Source organism: Suhomyces tanzawaensis (genome assembly GCF_001661415.1).
Source record: "Suhomyces tanzawaensis NRRL Y-17324 unplaced genomic scaffold CANTAscaffold_3, whole genome shotgun sequence".
NCBI lineage: Eukaryota > Fungi > Ascomycota > Pichiomycetes > Serinales > Debaryomycetaceae > Suhomyces > Suhomyces tanzawaensis.
Window position 1 is genome coordinate 576,455 of NW_017963638.1, and position 15,629 is coordinate 592,083.

The 15,629-nt window shown below is 46.4% G+C and overlaps 7 protein-coding genes across 7 annotated transcripts; 1 reads left to right on the top strand and 6 right to left on the bottom strand.

The window, feature by feature from the left end:
* Positions 1-77: 77 nt before the first annotated feature.
* Positions 78-2,942, bottom strand: SNU114 (U5 snRNP GTPase; the record flags this gene model as incomplete). The annotated part of the gene is made up of 2 exons (XM_020209739.1): positions 78-1,297; positions 1,361-2,942. 2 exons carry the CDS (start codon positions 2,940-2,942, stop codon positions 78-80), a joined length of 2,802 nt encoding a protein of 933 aa, XP_020064947.1.
* A 233-nt stretch (positions 2,943-3,175) lies between these two features.
* On the bottom strand, positions 3,176-3,751 carry RPB4 (DNA-directed RNA polymerase II subunit; the record flags this gene model as incomplete). The annotated part of the gene is made up of 1 exon (XM_020211567.1): positions 3,176-3,751. One exon carries the CDS (start codon positions 3,749-3,751, stop codon positions 3,176-3,178), a length of 576 nt encoding a protein of 191 aa, XP_020064948.1.
* Positions 3,752-3,905: 154 nt separating this feature from the next.
* Positions 3,906-5,993, bottom strand: YAK1 (serine/threonine protein kinase; the record flags this gene model as incomplete). The annotated part of the gene is made up of 1 exon (XM_020210434.1): positions 3,906-5,993. The coding sequence occupies one exon, from the start codon at positions 5,991-5,993 to the stop codon at positions 3,906-3,908; it is 2,088 nt and encodes a 695-aa protein (XP_020064949.1).
* A 1,004-nt stretch (positions 5,994-6,997) lies between these two features.
* TIM17 (protein transporter) lies at positions 6,998-7,462 on the bottom strand (the record flags this gene model as incomplete). The annotated part of the gene is made up of 1 exon (XM_020209748.1): positions 6,998-7,462. One exon carries the CDS (start codon positions 7,460-7,462, stop codon positions 6,998-7,000), a length of 465 nt encoding a protein of 154 aa, XP_020064950.1.
* Positions 7,463-7,654: 192 nt separating this feature from the next.
* Positions 7,655-11,296, bottom strand: CANTADRAFT_10679 (uncharacterized protein; the record flags this gene model as incomplete). Its single annotated transcript, XM_020206174.1, has 2 exons — positions 7,655-9,819; positions 10,440-11,296. The coding sequence occupies 2 exons, from the start codon at positions 11,294-11,296 to the stop codon at positions 7,824-7,826; spliced, it is 2,853 nt and encodes a 950-aa protein (XP_020064951.1). The 3' UTR covers positions 7,655-7,823.
* Positions 11,297-12,094: 798 nt separating this feature from the next.
* Positions 12,095-13,321, bottom strand: URE2 (Ure2p). The gene has a single exon (XM_020210883.1). The coding sequence runs from the start codon at positions 13,159-13,161 to the stop codon at positions 12,214-12,216; it is 948 nt and encodes a 315-aa protein (XP_020064952.1). The 5' UTR covers positions 13,162-13,321; the 3' UTR covers positions 12,095-12,213.
* Positions 13,322-14,698: 1,377 nt separating this feature from the next.
* CANTADRAFT_50702 (putative amidotransferase) lies at positions 14,699-15,508 on the top strand (the record flags this gene model as incomplete). The annotated part of the gene is made up of 1 exon (XM_020209857.1): positions 14,699-15,508. One exon carries the CDS (start codon positions 14,699-14,701, stop codon positions 15,506-15,508), a length of 810 nt encoding a protein of 269 aa, XP_020064953.1.
* Between the last annotated feature and the right edge of the window lie 121 nt (positions 15,509-15,629).

Genomic DNA, 15,629 nt, shown 5'->3' on the forward strand with positions numbered 1-15,629 from the left:
AGGGAGATTTGCTAGTTTGGCTAGCAAAAGACAACAGTAGATGCTTCTTGGAAGGGCCAAGTACCCTCTGATGTCGTTTACACCACAACACCACTCTCTTTCAACCTCGCATACAACTCTTGGTCAATGTACTTTTCCAAGGTAATCTCTCCCGTCAAACCCTTTCTCTTTCTGGTCTTAGTTACAAAGTCTCTGGCCAAGGATTCCTCGGGGACTGGCTTCAAGGTAGGCAAGAAGCAATCCTGATCCAAAGGATCTCCAGGAACAATTTCCCACTTGTTGAAATCGAACATGCACATGGCTTGACCTTGAGTATGAAGTCTGATATCCGTTTCTAAACCCACAGATTCGATGACTGGAACCATACCTTCAACCTCAAAAAGCTTGGTGGCTGGGATTGGTTTTCTGTTCAGAATGTAACCTCTTCTACCCAGCAAAATTTTGGAGACTATCCTGATACATGCTTCTGTACACGTCAAATAAACAGTGTATATGGGTTCCATCAACCTGGGAGTAGCAGTCAAGAAACCTGTGTAGCATGCTCGTCTAGTCATTGGAATGATCTGAGCACTAGATCTTTGAATCTCAGATCCACTTAGCACAGCATCAAGGATTTTGAACTTGGTACCTCTGATAGGCTCATTGCATAGAGGCCCTTCATTTACACTCCATTTGAACCCCAATGAAATAGAGTCTTTAACAGAGTAAATAAGCTCTTTGTTCGTCTCTGATTCGAGAGTATCGTCCATCAATATGTTTGGAAATTGCATGTCTTCTGGGCCAAAGCTCCAGATGGATCTTGCTGCCAACGCATCCCACCCGAAGTCGTTTCGCATGATCTTGGAGGTGGTTCTTATTGGCTGACTTAAATCAAGCTTTCCTGCTTCAATAAACTTGCTGAGCTTGGAATCTTGAACCGGCTCGGCCGTGATCGATACTTGGTTATGTCCAGATTTGGTTGAAACAGGAATTTTGGCTGCTGAAGTCTCTATAATGGTTTCACTAAACCTTGTCATTGGATCACTTACCTTGATTTCTAGGTCTTTGGTGAAGTAGAATCTAAGATCGTGCAAAATGCAATCCAAGTACAACTCTCCCGGACCATATAATACAATTTCACCACTTTCCTCCACATTAATATTACATGAAATGTAGGATTTGTTCACATTTCTAATTCCCTGAAGCAATTTTGGTAATTCGGACGGGTTTTCTGGCTGAATCGCAACTTTGAACACCGATTTATCGTGTAATTTGTCGTTGTTGATTAGCTGCTGCGTTATCGAGGATGTAGTACTCTCTGAGTTGTTGAAAAGTGCCTGAATATTTTGGTTTGATAAGCTGTCTTCAAAAATTGCACCACTTTTGGAGATGATAGAGTCGATTCCATCAACAATTACCACAGATCCCGCACTTGCTTTCGCAATAGGAATGCTGTATCTTCCTCCAGGAATGAATAACCCATCGATTGTCTCGATCTTGAAATTTTCATCATCTTCACTAAAATTGTCGCCTATCACCTTAACCTTTTGACCAAGCTCTAGGGAACCTTTATAGATTCTTACTAAGGCAGAAAACTTCAATGTGTCTGGGGATTCTATCAAGGAAATGATTTTAGCAAATACTGAAGGATGTGGTCCTTTGACTTCAACTGGGGCTTCGATATCTTTAACCGCTTCCACAAATCCATTGTAGCCACCAAAAATAGCCTTGAATATATCTTTCAATAACTTCCTGTGATCCTGTCTATATTGCTGTTTCGATAGCTTTACCCCAAAGTTACTCCACAAAATTTTCTCCAACTTATTGTCACTCAAACTAGAAGTTAAGGTGTGAGTAAATATCTTGTAGATTGGTTCCAAGATGAAGCTCTCGAAGGCCGTAGGAAACTTGGCAGTTTTTGTGAAGGTGCTGTTTGCTTTATCGTAATGATCGGTCCATAATCTTTTCGCAAACACACGAGGGTCTATCTCGAATTGGTTTGCATCTATGTACAATTGGGCAAAACTCAAGACACTGAAATGGAACTCAAACAATGCCGAACTGAAGATGACGTTATTCAAATTGGGCAACAAGGGTTTGTGGTTGTATTTATACAGTGAGAAGAACTCGTGGTTCTTGATGAACTGATTAATTTCATCAATAGTGACGTTTATCTTGAGGTATGATTCATTAACCGGTAAGTTCAACTCTAATATTAATCTGTCGATCTTGTTGATCACAAGAACGATGGGTTTATTGTTGAGCAAAATCCGGGAAACTATCTGCTTGTCTCTTGGGGTGAATCCCTCTACGATGTCAACCACTAGAACTGCCCCTTCCACATGATTGAGGGAGGTGTTGGACTCGTTGAGGAAATTAAAATGGCCCGGTGTATCCATTAGGTTGAAAATGTAAGATTTTTGGCTCAAGTCTGGGAGGAGGAGAGTCATGGGTGAGTTTTTGATGGAAATACCTCTATCTATCTCGAGTCTATGGTTATCCAACAATCTTGTCGGTTTATCATCGGATTTTCGTGGCACCGAGGTATATGTATCATAGATGAGGTGATCCAAGAACGAAGTTTTTCCCGAGTGCAAACCTCCCACCACACTGATGTTTCTTATTCTTTCAGGCAACTGGTTGGCCAAGGAATTGACGTATTGATAGTCGTATTTGAGAGGAGGCAACTTCGAGTGGTCTATCTCGATTTTGATGTGCGTATCATCGGCGGGTGTGATGATGGCCTCGTTGGTGATCTGGGGCGCTACGTATGTTATTTCTGGTTGGTGTGCGTTGTTGTCGTGCTTGATAAGTGCCTGTGATGTCGATTCGTTCTGTTCGTGGAGACTCTGCTGGTCGTCCAGGGCCTCGGCATCGCTTAGCATGGAATTGCTAGAGGACTCGGCATCGGAGTCGAAGGGGTCGCCGATCAAATTTCCAAACTCATCGTACTCCTGATCCATGGTGGTTGTTGGTGTTGTACCAATACCGACCAGTTGAGATGAGTGGAAACGGCGTCCTGCACATAGGTCACGTGTATAGAGTGGGTTATAGTACATATATATAGAGGACAGGCAAGGTTACGAGGAGAAGGCGGTGGGAGGAATACATCAGCGTGACCAGCTTGATGATTCCGGAAGGTGACCCGATTTCCGTGGAGCGCCTCCTAACGAGGCGACATTTATGATAGGATGTCCTAAGACAAGGTCTGGTATTTTCTTAACTCAGTGAGCAACGACTGCAATTGGACGTCCGACACCTTGTTGGCAAGACTGGGAATCAAGGACTTGGCTTCTTCAGCGTCTTCGCATTCAAGCGTGCCCAACTGCGCCAACTCGAATGGGTGCAAGGGCTCGGCTACCAGGGCACTGAAGTCATTCAACAACTTCTCCACCGTCTCAGTGGAGGACGAGTTCTTGTACCGGGCGAAGTTCGACAAGTAGTTCAAGGTTTTGTGCATTATTTCGTTCGAGTTAGGTCCTGCCAAGTTCATGTTTTCTATTTCGTCTTCCTTTTCGTTTTCTTCGTCGTCCTCTTCAAACTCCCTGTTCTTGGAGTTCTTGTTCTTTCTCTCCTTCAATGCTGCTCTGATCAATAATCTTGCTTCCGACAAGTTCAACGCAATCAACTGCTCTTCCTCGCCACTGTTGGTGATCTGCTTGAGTTGGAACTCGGGACCCAACTTCAAAAGGGCGGCGTTCTCCTCATCGTCTATATTCTGAGAGGTGGCCTTTCTTCTTCTCACACCAAGAGCACTGGTACTGACGTTCATGATGGGGCTGGATGGAGAAGATATTCGTCGGTGTTGACTTTTGTGCGGTGAGAGGTCGCATCACGTGACCCATACAGAGGGTGGAATGAATGCAATGAGATTTATTTTCGGACTATGTACTGATCCTATTATTATGAGGGGAGGGGCGGGGCCATTAGACTTCTTTGGCTTCCTTCTTATTGCTGGGGGTGTCGATTGTTCGCACATCGTTCACGAAAGGGTGCTTCAAGGCCTCTTGTGGAGTCAACCTTTCCAACGGATTCAAATTGAGCACCTTGGTCAAGAAATCAATCAACAATAGTCTTTCCTGGCACTCCTTCTCGATCATCATGTTCGTCATCTTTTTGGATGGCAACTTGTAGTTCATTATAATGTCTTTCAACAAACGTTGCTTGAAATAATTCTTATTAGGTTGTTCCAGGTGTTCTTCTTTGCCTTTCGTCTTCGCCAAAAATTGTACGTACTGTTCAAAGCTCTTGACTTGATATGATGGCTTGGTCTCGGTGGTTTGAGGAGCTTTCTCAAAAAAGTTCAACGAGTTCCGTCCTACTTCGATCATATGCCGAGGGGGGTAGCCTAGCATGTCCACGATTTTCCAGATCTGGTTGTATTCAGAGGTTCCCGGGAACATAGGTAATCCTAGGAACAACTCACCCACTATACATCCCAAAGACCACATATCAATTGACTCTGTATATGGCAATCCAAGAATGACTTCGGGTGAGCGGTAGAATCTTGACTGGATGTAGGTGTATATCGTTTGACGTGAAAAGCATGCAGATCCAAAATCGATCACCTTAATGTCTGGCTTATCGGGTTGGCATAGAAGAATATTCTCTGGTTTTAGATCACAATGTATCATCTGGAATCCTTTTAGTTGGGACATGGCTTCAAGCAATTGACGGGTCAACAACTTGACTAATTTTATATTCAATCCTTGGAATTGGTTTTGTTTGATAAGCTCGTATAAGTTGGAGGCCAATAATTCGAACACCAAACAAAGATGCTCTTTATGCATAAATGTATCCAACAATCTGATGAAGCTCTTGCCATCACTGTTTGCATTCAAGAACTCCAAGAGTTTGACCTCGGTGAGTGATTGGTTCATGTAGGCTGGCTTGGACTTGATCACCTTGACAGCACATACCGACTGGTTGGAGAGATTCTGGCACTTGACCACTTGACCAAACGTTCCAGAGCCAAGAAGATCCAAAACAATATATTTACGGCCCTCTTCCGTGCCGAGTATGTCGTTTACATAGAGAATGTAGTCACTATCTTCGTTGTCATGACCATTGTTGAATTTTGGCTCCAGGGGCTTGGTAAGCACTCTCTTGGGGTTGGTGGATTTGGAGTATTGGAACTTGCGGGGTTGACAAATGCTGTAGGACTCAGTGAGATAGACCGACAACGCATTCACGGGTGAAATGTGGATGGAATTGACCGAACAACGACGATACTTGGGCTGGTGGTGGATTTTGGGTTTCAAGTCCAACTTGTTGTACACCTTGTAAGCCTTGGGGGCGGGCCTTCTCTTGTTTTCCGAGCGCTGGGACTGGAGGGCTTGCTGGTACTGCTGGTACTGGACTATCAGCGGGGATCTGCCCATGCGACCTGGGGGATAGTACATTTCTCTGGCGTCGGCAGCAGCGTAGGACCCAGTAGCTACCGAGGATCTCCTGGTAGCGCCCAATGGAGGGCCAAGGTGGGCAGGTGGATTCTGGAGGTATTGGGCCTGGTAGGCATTGGGGGCGTTTTGGGATGCGTACGAGTTGTACGAGTTGTAGTAGGGTCCGTCCACCGCCGCAGACATCCGCCTGTCGTTACCCGCCAACGACACCTCCTGGTTGGTGTAGTACTGGTTGAAGGGGTTGTCGGCTCTGGTGGGCGGGTGGATGTAGGGAGGCGCAAGCAGTTGTCGCTGGTCGTACTCGTATGTGGTGGGGAGCTGGTTGGCGAACGAGAGCCGCTTGGATTGCTGGTGCTGGTGCTGTTGTAACAACGGTATGCCCTGGCTTTTGGTTGGCGACTGCGACAAGTTGACGGCAGCGCCGCTGGCCTGCTGGCCAGGCGAGTACCACGGATTCCTGAAGCCTGGCGCCTGGTGCTTCTGGTGGTGGGAAGCATCTTGATTTGGCTCTTGGTTGGGGTTGTTGGAGTTGTTGAGCCCTTGAAGTGGCGGCAAGTGCCAGTTTCCCCCGATGGAATTGTGCCGATTGAAGTTGTAGTTGTAGGACGACATGGAGGGTCAGAACAGGGCGGTGGATGATGGAGGCACCGGGAGAGGACGGCAGGTGAAGTTGAGGATCAATGGGAGTGTGGATGTGTGGGCGCACATCCGGTGAGCCAGGGGTCACGTGCGGGGCTATGGGTGAAAGTGGAGGACGATAAGAGGGGGAGTGGGTGTATCGCGGTGGACATCAAGGGTATATCCAGCTGTAAAGCTGTATACTAGCTGTTGTTTACTTAGTATTAATTATGGAATCCTGCCGACTGATAATTCTGTAATTCCTTCGTACCACTAATTTTAATCTCATTATCAATATTTTCAATCATTATCTCCAGTGGAGGGAGGGTGTCTAGCTGGCCAGACAGTCCAGCAAGCACAATTAGCCATGTTCCGAGAATAAGACATTCGGGTAATGGCTAGTTTTGCCAGAATAAAATAATAAACAAAGTGATAGGATAATTAGTCACAGACTTGCTGGTCGCGGAAAAGACATTGCAAGTCTCCAGAAGACCATTAACATTCTAGACGTTTAATCTGCCAATAGGTAAGAAATTAGCATTTTAGACGTAACCAAAAGTTGCCACATTCTATAAAGACTAATGTACAGTCGCTAGAAGTAAACTAACATTCCAGACGACTGAATCACGCTACAAAACATTAGAATTGTATAAGCATCGTCAACGGTCGCAAATTAATATTCTAAACCATTGATGAACAGTCGCTAACCCTCTAGATCATCTAGTCGCAAATACAAATTCGAACGGATCAACAGCCCAAGAAGCAATTTCCAGACAGTAATCATTTACAGAAGCATTCTAGAGGCTGAATCTACAGCCGCTACACAGTCCAACATTAATATACATTCTATAGACCGAACATAGACATCAAGACTAAAACGGGCCAGCACGCAGCATATGTACAGGAAGAGCCACTGGGGAGCTGGCCAGAGCCAGTGGTTCATGCGGTGGGCGACTCGTTTCATCAGAGGCAGGCGTGATTTCAGTGGTGCAACCGGCTTAGGCTGCCAACTGGGCACCCTCCTCGGCGTAGATGGGCTGCACGGGAGGCTGTGCAAACGCTCTCAGGAACATCATACCCACACCCTCGAACACACCCAACAAACAGGCACATGTGATGGCCGAGTTTCTGGTGTGTCTCCATCCTCCTCTGATGGCCAAGGCACCACCAGTGAAGAAACCAGCAATCACGGCGTTCCAGGCATCCTCTCTCTTTCTGACTGCCTTGACGGAACAGTCGAAGGTGGAGAACAATCCACCCCAGACACCGAAGTTTCCTCCCAAAACAGGGGCTCTGGCCTTGATGGCAGATATAGCACCGTATCTTCTTTCACCGTATGGGGAGTTACGGAACCCCTTGATTCCGTGCCAGACACATCCACCAATGACACCCATGGCGAAGGCACCTCCGAAATCGTTCAAGATTACTATAGGACAAGGATCTCTAGCGTGGTCAGCAGACATTATGATAAGTTGTAGTTAGTGAAGGCAAGACCGATTTTTTCATAAAATTTTCGGCCTCGCATTTGGCCCTGATTAGGTAATCTCAGTCTGGGGGTCAGTATGGTAGAGATTATGGAGTGGAGTACGAGAATTGTGGCAGTGTGGATGGTATAACTGTAGACTCTGTGTGAGCTGGAATTATTGGGCTATATTATTATTTTCTTTGGCTGGCATTTTCCCTTGCCCAAAACTGCACAGCAACCACATGGATCATTTCATGGTTAGTAAAGGTGAATATTTATTCTATCTATAAAGGTACATGTGTTGTGGAATGCTTGTGAGAATGAATGCTTCTGGTAGTATAGTGGTCATGATTTCATTACTACTCGGATCCGAGTCGCTGGTACCCCTTCAGGTTAACGGGCTCTCTGTGATCAACCGTGCTTCCCTGGGCTGACTCCGAACTGATTCGGCTTCCTGGCACTTTCTCGTGCTCCACCTCTTGCCCGCTATCGTGGCCAGCCTCGAATAGCACCTCATTTTCACTCTCACTCACACTGGCCGTGGACAACTCGGTTTCGGAAAACGAAACTGTTCTGAGTCGCAGCGACTGGCCCTCGCTCGGTGGGACTATTGGATCCTTTGTAGAATGGTCAGATTCTTCATCCACGTCCATATCATCGACTCCGATCACAAATGCGTCATTGATGGTTTGACGGCCAGCAATATTGTTCAATTCAAAGTAGTCTGTGTCTATCTGAGGACCATGGAAGCTTCCTATGCCCCAACTCTTGTAGCCTAAGCCAGCGAATCCGGCAAATGCGCAGATAACCAATAATGCATAATTCATGGAGAACCAGGTTAAATTCTTGATTACTGGAGGAAGACACAATATCACAAACAGAAATAGCACCCAACCCAACGACAAGCTATTGATGACCCACCCCAATTTCCTCAACCGAAATGGAGCACCCTTTATTTTCCGACGCTTGTCCAACATCAAACACAAAATGGGAATACCATTGGCTAACGCCAAGCATACCACGGAAGCACCCATGAATGAATTGAACGCAGAGGCCGAAACCAATGACATCAAGGCCAAAACCCCACAAAATAACATTGACAAAAATAAGGCATTTTTGGGGACAGTGGAGTCATCGATAGAGTCAACTGCAACCCAGTACTCCTTGAATGGAAGTCCCCCATCACGAGCAAATGCGTAGGTTGTTCTTGAAGCTGTGGTCAACGAGCCAATGGACTGAAAGAAAACGGTTCCAATCAAAAGAAGAACCAACAAGAACGAAAGAATGTAAGACTCGGTAGACAATTTAAACACCAAGTCAATGGGCATAATCTCAGTATTGCTATCTAGCAACAAAGTGAGCTCGGGAAGTATGGTGAGAAGAGGAAGAATGAAAATGATTCCCATAACCGTGGATAACAGAATAGCACTAATTGCACCCTTGGGCATATTTCTTTCGGGATTCTTAACTTCGTCAGTCATGGAAAACAACATTCCATATCCAGTCAAGGTAAAGGAAGAACTCTGAAGGCCAACCATGAAGGCCAAAGCGTCGGGCCATCCTGATCTGGTATTATCGAATGTGGTGAGGATGTCTTTGATTGAATTAGTTTTTTTGGCAAAGAAGATAAGCAAAAAGTCTATGGCCAAGACGGTGTAGATCGACCATAAAATGCAAATCTTGTTGATTCTTTCTAGGTATTTGGAGAACTTGAAATTGATAAATCCGCAGATAGTCAATAGGATAAAATAAATGCCCAACACCTCGAGCACGTCCTGCTTGTGGTAAGCGTTCTTGAGTCCAAACACCGACAAGATGAACTGGGACCCGGAAAACATTATACTGACTGCATAGGTCCAGTTTCCGATCAACAAGAACCAACCAGTGAACCATGAGCTGATCAACGAGTACTTGTCGTTGCTGAGGATGGCACTGAAATGATAGACACCGCCAGCAGTGGGATATTTCGAGATAATTTCACTCAAACTCAACACCACACAGAAGGAGAAGAATGCCACCACGAGCCATCCGTACAAGATAGTGACGTTTGCGCCATCCACCAACGAGATCCACAATGTCGAGGAGATACCAAAGGGAACGCCCATGAGCGTCACCCCCAAGCCAATGACAGACGTCACTGTCAATTTCCGCTCCAAATCCTGCTTGTACTCGAAGTGTTCCACCTGTTCTATTTCGTCTTCCTCCAAATCATGGAGAAATGAGTGGATAAAATCTCCTACTGGAGCAGCCAAATGGTTGAATGACTGGCCAATTTGGTGGGAGGCAGTGTTATCAGCACCTTCGGCGGCATTCGAGCTGCCTACGGGGTTCTGGGAAGCCCCTTCCATAATGTGACTGGCTGAAGGTTGAATGCGGCTTGGAGGGATTACTGGCAATGGCTATGTCCATGGGGTGGAGTGCACGTGACGTCTGGCTGCAAATCCTCCGATTCGGACAAGGAGGAGTAGTTTGGAGTCGCTGAAACTGCCACTGGGACTACGAGGTAATAATGCTGATGGCAAGTGACTGGTGGTGTCCTATTAGCTTTATGAGGTTTTGGAGTTTTTTTGGAGTTTTTCTAAGATTGTTTAAATTCATCAGCGCTCTCTATCAATTTGGAAAGGTCCCACGTCATTTGAAGAAACACACAAGGGAACTCACAGTTACACACAATTCATTTCAGCTCATTACTTAGTAGTCTACAGATCAAATCAACAGCAAAATTCTTCGTATGAATGTAGTATTATTATACAATGCGATACATTGGTCCATTACTACCAAAGAAGTAACTATAATCCTGTAAGGTCACGGTTTCCGACAGTATGGTAGCATATCGCAGCAGCAATATCGAAATGAAATGTTAACGGGTGAAATCAAATATAGACCAATGTTTGGCCACCTGTCTATGAAAATTATTAATTGGTGAAATCAATTATATACAGATACCAACGCTGGACCATCTGCTATGCATTTACTAGAAGTCAAAATCACTGTCTGCCTCCTCTTCCTCCTCCTTTTTCTCTGCCACAAGCACAGGCAAACTGATACTATCACCAGTTTTGACGTACACACCTCCAATGTTACTAGTGCTCCTCAACAACCCCCCAACAGGCTGGAACTTCTCCTGCACCAAGTATTGCAAAACATCGTCGATATTTTGGATTAGTTCCTTGTCGGAAAAGGAGGTGTATCCCACCTTGATGGACAAACAGTTACCATTAACTGGAGGTATGAAGTACGTGTTTCCCACAATTGCTTTCATTTGGGCCCTGACATATTTGGGCTCACACCTGTCGTCCTTCAACTTGGTGGATTTCTTGCCCACGGTCAACTTGGCGTCTGGATCGGGTTTAGCCATTTGGATCATGAACGGAACCTTCTTGTTCTTGACGTAGAATGTGGAGCCAAGGATGTTGGGCAAGAACTTGTGCACTCTATGGTCGGATACCACGATGTCAAACTCCTTGAAGAGCTTATACAACTTCTTGGGGTCTCTCGACAATGACTTGAGCTTGGCTAGCGTGTAGATTTGGTTGAACACATCTTCGGTGGGGGACTCTTTCTTCTGCAAGGCGTCACGGTAGGGTGTCGAGGGATCCTTGGTCACCAAAAGAACCGACTTGGTTTCTAGCTTGCTGAGCTTGTGCGTTATTGGTATGATTCTCGGAGTATAGTCCTTGGCTTTGGCAAGCTGGATTTTGGTATTGATGATGACGAAAACAGGCTCATGGGCGTCTGGGCCATTCTGATCTCTACTGTGGGACACTAAGGACTTGAGCGACTTCCTTCCTGCCTTGTAGGCGTCGGGGCCTAGTATGAACTCGCCAGACATTGTGGTGTATAGACTTTTCTGGAGGAAACGATGAGATGAGAGGCTCGGCACGTGACCCATGATTGCAAATCCTAAGGCTGGCCATCTTCAGCTGTACACATTGCGGAACAGCAGGGCAGCCAGAAGAGTCAATCGGCATTTGATCATTGCTTCACTAAGATACGGCGATTGAGCGCTGATTACGCATTTTGATTTGGAAAATGGTTGGAATTACGTCCTTAAGCAATACTGCAACACAAAGAGGGACTAATAATTCAAGGTTATTAACGAAGCATATCCAATAGTTTTGACTCAGAATACCAATAACAAACCGTGTATTAAAGGTATTAAATTGGTTAATAATTCTATTAAATGAGATCAGTTTGTGGCAAAACTTTTAAATATAGATAACTGATAATGAATTCTCAAGGCATTCAAGAAAAAAGTAGTAATTCGGATTGTGTTTAGTGATTGGACAGAAGTAACTGATAGTTCAGTCCAACTATTAAAAGGTGAAAACTAATACAGGAAAGGTAGTTCAAGAAATGTAACCAATAATTCTTCATCTCTCAAAGCTATAAACGAAACTCACTAAAAATTCAACTTGACTTAAGCTTCACCAATAATTTAGTTCAAAGTAAACTTCACCATGCAATGCACCACTCAATAGTTACTAATCTTACAATTGTGGCTACGAAACGCTACTGTTAATGTTTTATTGGCACTAGATTTGCTACGTACCTGGCTCGCTTATCTAGCTCATCTACGGTTTTCATGAACTCATACAATGTGGAGGATGACTTTGGAGGCCCAATCAGGAGGGTTTTTTGCAGTCTGATCAAAAGGTTGATCGCAATGCTAACTTTCCATTGCGGGTTTGACAGCCTGATCAGGAGGTTAATGCATTGCTGGGAATCCAGTGCAGTGCACAACCTCGGCTAATCACCACGCAAAGCCCGAATGACGGCAGGCCGTCTCATCATGTACTTGGTCCACTTGTATACTTCGGGAAACTCGACCTTCAAGTTGATTCCGATTCTATCCACAACGTTGTTCCATGGCACGAACGACAAGTCGGCAACGGTGGCCCGGTCGCCCACAAGCCAGACGGGGTAGTCGAAGTATCTGGACTGGGACAACGGCGTGGTGCCGGCACTGTAGGCTGCGGCGTTCTCGACATCCAAGTCCATGATCAATGCTTCTCTTCTTTCAGCCAACGCCATTTCGATGACTCCGTACACTCTCCGTACCTCGTCAGTGTATCTCTCGACGGCACTGGGAACCGGGCACGAGTGGAAGTATCTGAAATGCAAAGCCTGGCCAATCATGGGGGCGTGTCCCGAGGTCTGGAAGAACACCCACGAGGAGATCTGTGACTGTTCGACCAAGTTGTCGGACCACAACGGGCACTCGCCGTTTTCCTTGAGGAACTTGGACACCAAGTACAAGATGATGGCTCCAGACTCCCATATGGAGGTGTTTTCGTTGAAGTGGTCGATCAACGCAGGCACTCTGGCGTTCGGATTTATGGTGACGAACTCAGGCGCCCGTTGTTCGCCGTTGTTGAAGTCCAAGAAGATAGTATTGAAGGGGAGGTTCAACTCGGACAAGATGATGGCCACCTTGAAGCCGTTGGGCGCCGAGCGGTGCGAGAACAAGGTGTAGCCCTCGGTGGGCTGGTTCTGGAAGAAGTGGGTGATTCTCGACTGCTGCTGCTGGCTGGTGGCCTCGTTCTGGAGCTGTTGTTGGAGAAGATTGAGGTTGACCTCGTTCTGCTGCTGGTCGTTGAGCGACACCGACTTCAAGCCGGCTGACAAGTTGGAGATGGTCTGGGGGTTGGCGCTGGCGCCCTGGTGGCCGGGGGTGGATGTATTGGTTCCCGACATGGCGGTTATTGGTAAGTGTAGGGAGGGTATGGAAGTGTTGCTAGGCGATAGGGCTGGCGCTGGAGCTAATGATGGGGTGGTGTGGCGTGGCCTGGAGGAGGTGTGGGACTGGCAAGTGATGGGCCGTGTATGTACGGTGGTGGTGGTGGTGATACAGTCTGGTAGGGGCAAGTTTTCCCCTAGTTTTTTTTCGTTGATCGGTGCGGTGACTATGGCGGATATGGCGCGAATCGGTAGCGGGAGGGAGTAGACCAGGCAGCGTTACTGACGGGGCTAGCAGGACAGTGGTGGGAGTGGTAAGAGTGGAAGGAGTGGCAGGAGGGCACGATAGTGACGGTAAGTGACGGTCAGTGGCCGTCAGTGGCAGCATTCCACACCAGCAGCTCACTATGCCACTAATCTCATGTGTTTCTCTACTGTGTACTCGCACTGTGTGTCTTAGTGTGTGTCTTAGTGTGTATCTTAGTGTAGTCTTAGTGTAGTCTTAGTGTGTATCTTAGTGTGTCGCCTCTTGCTACAGGAGCCGTTACCACCGAGTAGCCTCTCAGTGCTGAATCTCTCAGTAGCCTTCTCAGTACTGGATTCTCACTAAATAGTCTCCACTGACCACCTTTTCGCTGGACCTTACAACGGATCTGCCTTCGCCGGTAAACGTATAACTTCCGCTTTTCCAACTGAAAGGGAATATCTAGCAGATTTGGAGACATCCAAGTAGCTCAAGCAGCTGCCTACGGGATTTCAATACATGCCAACTCGATTTTAGATGAATAATGTGTAGCCTAGAATGTACTAGCACAAACCTAACAAACTACCTAAATTTCATCAGTGACTTATTGTACTCGATTGTATAGCTACTATCTAATATTAAATAGGGGACAGCAGCTGCTCGTGAGATTTCAGTCATGATCTCCTAATAAATACCAAAGTTGGTTTTTAAACGAAATCGCCTTTCTCCGAACTGGCCTAACAGTTTCGTATCTCAGACAAGAAAAGCCATTCAGAGGCACGGGGGCCAAAATGAGAGCAATTAAGCAGATACTAAGTAGGCTACCGGGCGATCTTCATGAAATAGTAATAGAAATGGACAAATTCACTCATCTCAGAGGGACTAGGAAATTGGTAGAGAGGTCAGCTCGAAACCAACTACTTTGAATGAGTAAATGTATTTAGCGAGCACCGTTAAAAAGCACCGATGGGAGACAACGTCAATTGGGCGGAATAGAGGCGCAAAGTATATATACGACAAACCCCGGTAGCTTGGATTATGTTAAGACAAGCTCAGAAATTACGCAAGTTAGTTTAAGGGATAACAGCCAGCTGTCGTTAGCCTAAATTCGTTAATTGAGCTACGAGTTAGTTCATATTCGATAGTAGCCCGCTTTCGTTAGTCCAAATTCGATAATAGCTTCGCTTTTCTCCGTAAGCTAAAAATCAGAAATGCTTATCATCGGAAAATATTTATCGCTCCAAATCGCACCAGATTATCTCATATCTCATAAGATTATACCATCTCCAAATCACATTCTTCTCCACCACCATGACGGTAGACTCCCATGTGGCGATCTTGGTATGTGATGGCGCCATTGACGGCATCACCCAGCGCTATGGCGACTTTGGCGACAACACAGCGGCGTTGTTGGCCCAACAGGGCGTCCGTACTCACAAGTACTACGTGTATGGCACCAGCACCTCCCAGCTCACGGAAACCTACCACCATCTCCAGCAGGGCCTCGACAACGGCACCGTCAGCGGGATGGTGTTGACGGGATCACGCTCGGACGCGTTCGCTACAGGTGTGGTGTGGATAGACATGTTGAATACGTTTTTACATACAGTGTTGGGAGACCAAAACCCTTGTCCAGTCCCCATCGCTGGGATCTGCTTTGGGCACCAGATCATGGCCAAAAACCTCGGGTGTACGGTTGGAAGAAACCCGCTAGGCGGCTGGGAGTGTGGCACCACTCCCATCGCCATCAGCAGCAGTGCTTTGGCGTTACCCATGTTTGAACCACTTGCGGGAGCTTCTACCCTCAACCTCTCCGAGTTCCACCAGGACGTGGTGTTGGACTTGCCTCAGTCGAGCTCATCCAGCTTCGTGTCGGTGGGTTCCACTGCCAAGTGTGCCATCCAGGGCATGGTGTCGGTTTCGGGCCCTTTGAGAGTGTTGACGTTCCAAGGCCACCCCGAATTCCACAGAGACCTTATCATCGACATGGTCCAACACGGGTACGATGGAAAAATCCTCACCCAGAAGGAGTACGACGCCTTTTCACAGGCCTCCCGCGACCTCGAGAACCAAGGTGCAGTGGCAGGAGCAGTGCTTGCCAACTTCTTCAACGGAAAGTAGAGTCCGGGAATGTGTAACTAACTGGTGCCATATGAAGTAAGGATGTCTCTATTTTAAAGGACTCCATGCATACTGATCAATCATGATAAATATCCACCTAAATTTGAATAGAACTAGCATA

Excerpts from the sequence above, each read along its gene's own strand:
- URE2 (XM_020210883.1), bottom strand. The coding sequence starts at position 13,161 with ATGTCGGGAACCAATACATCCACCCCCGGCCACCAGGGCGCCAGCGCC.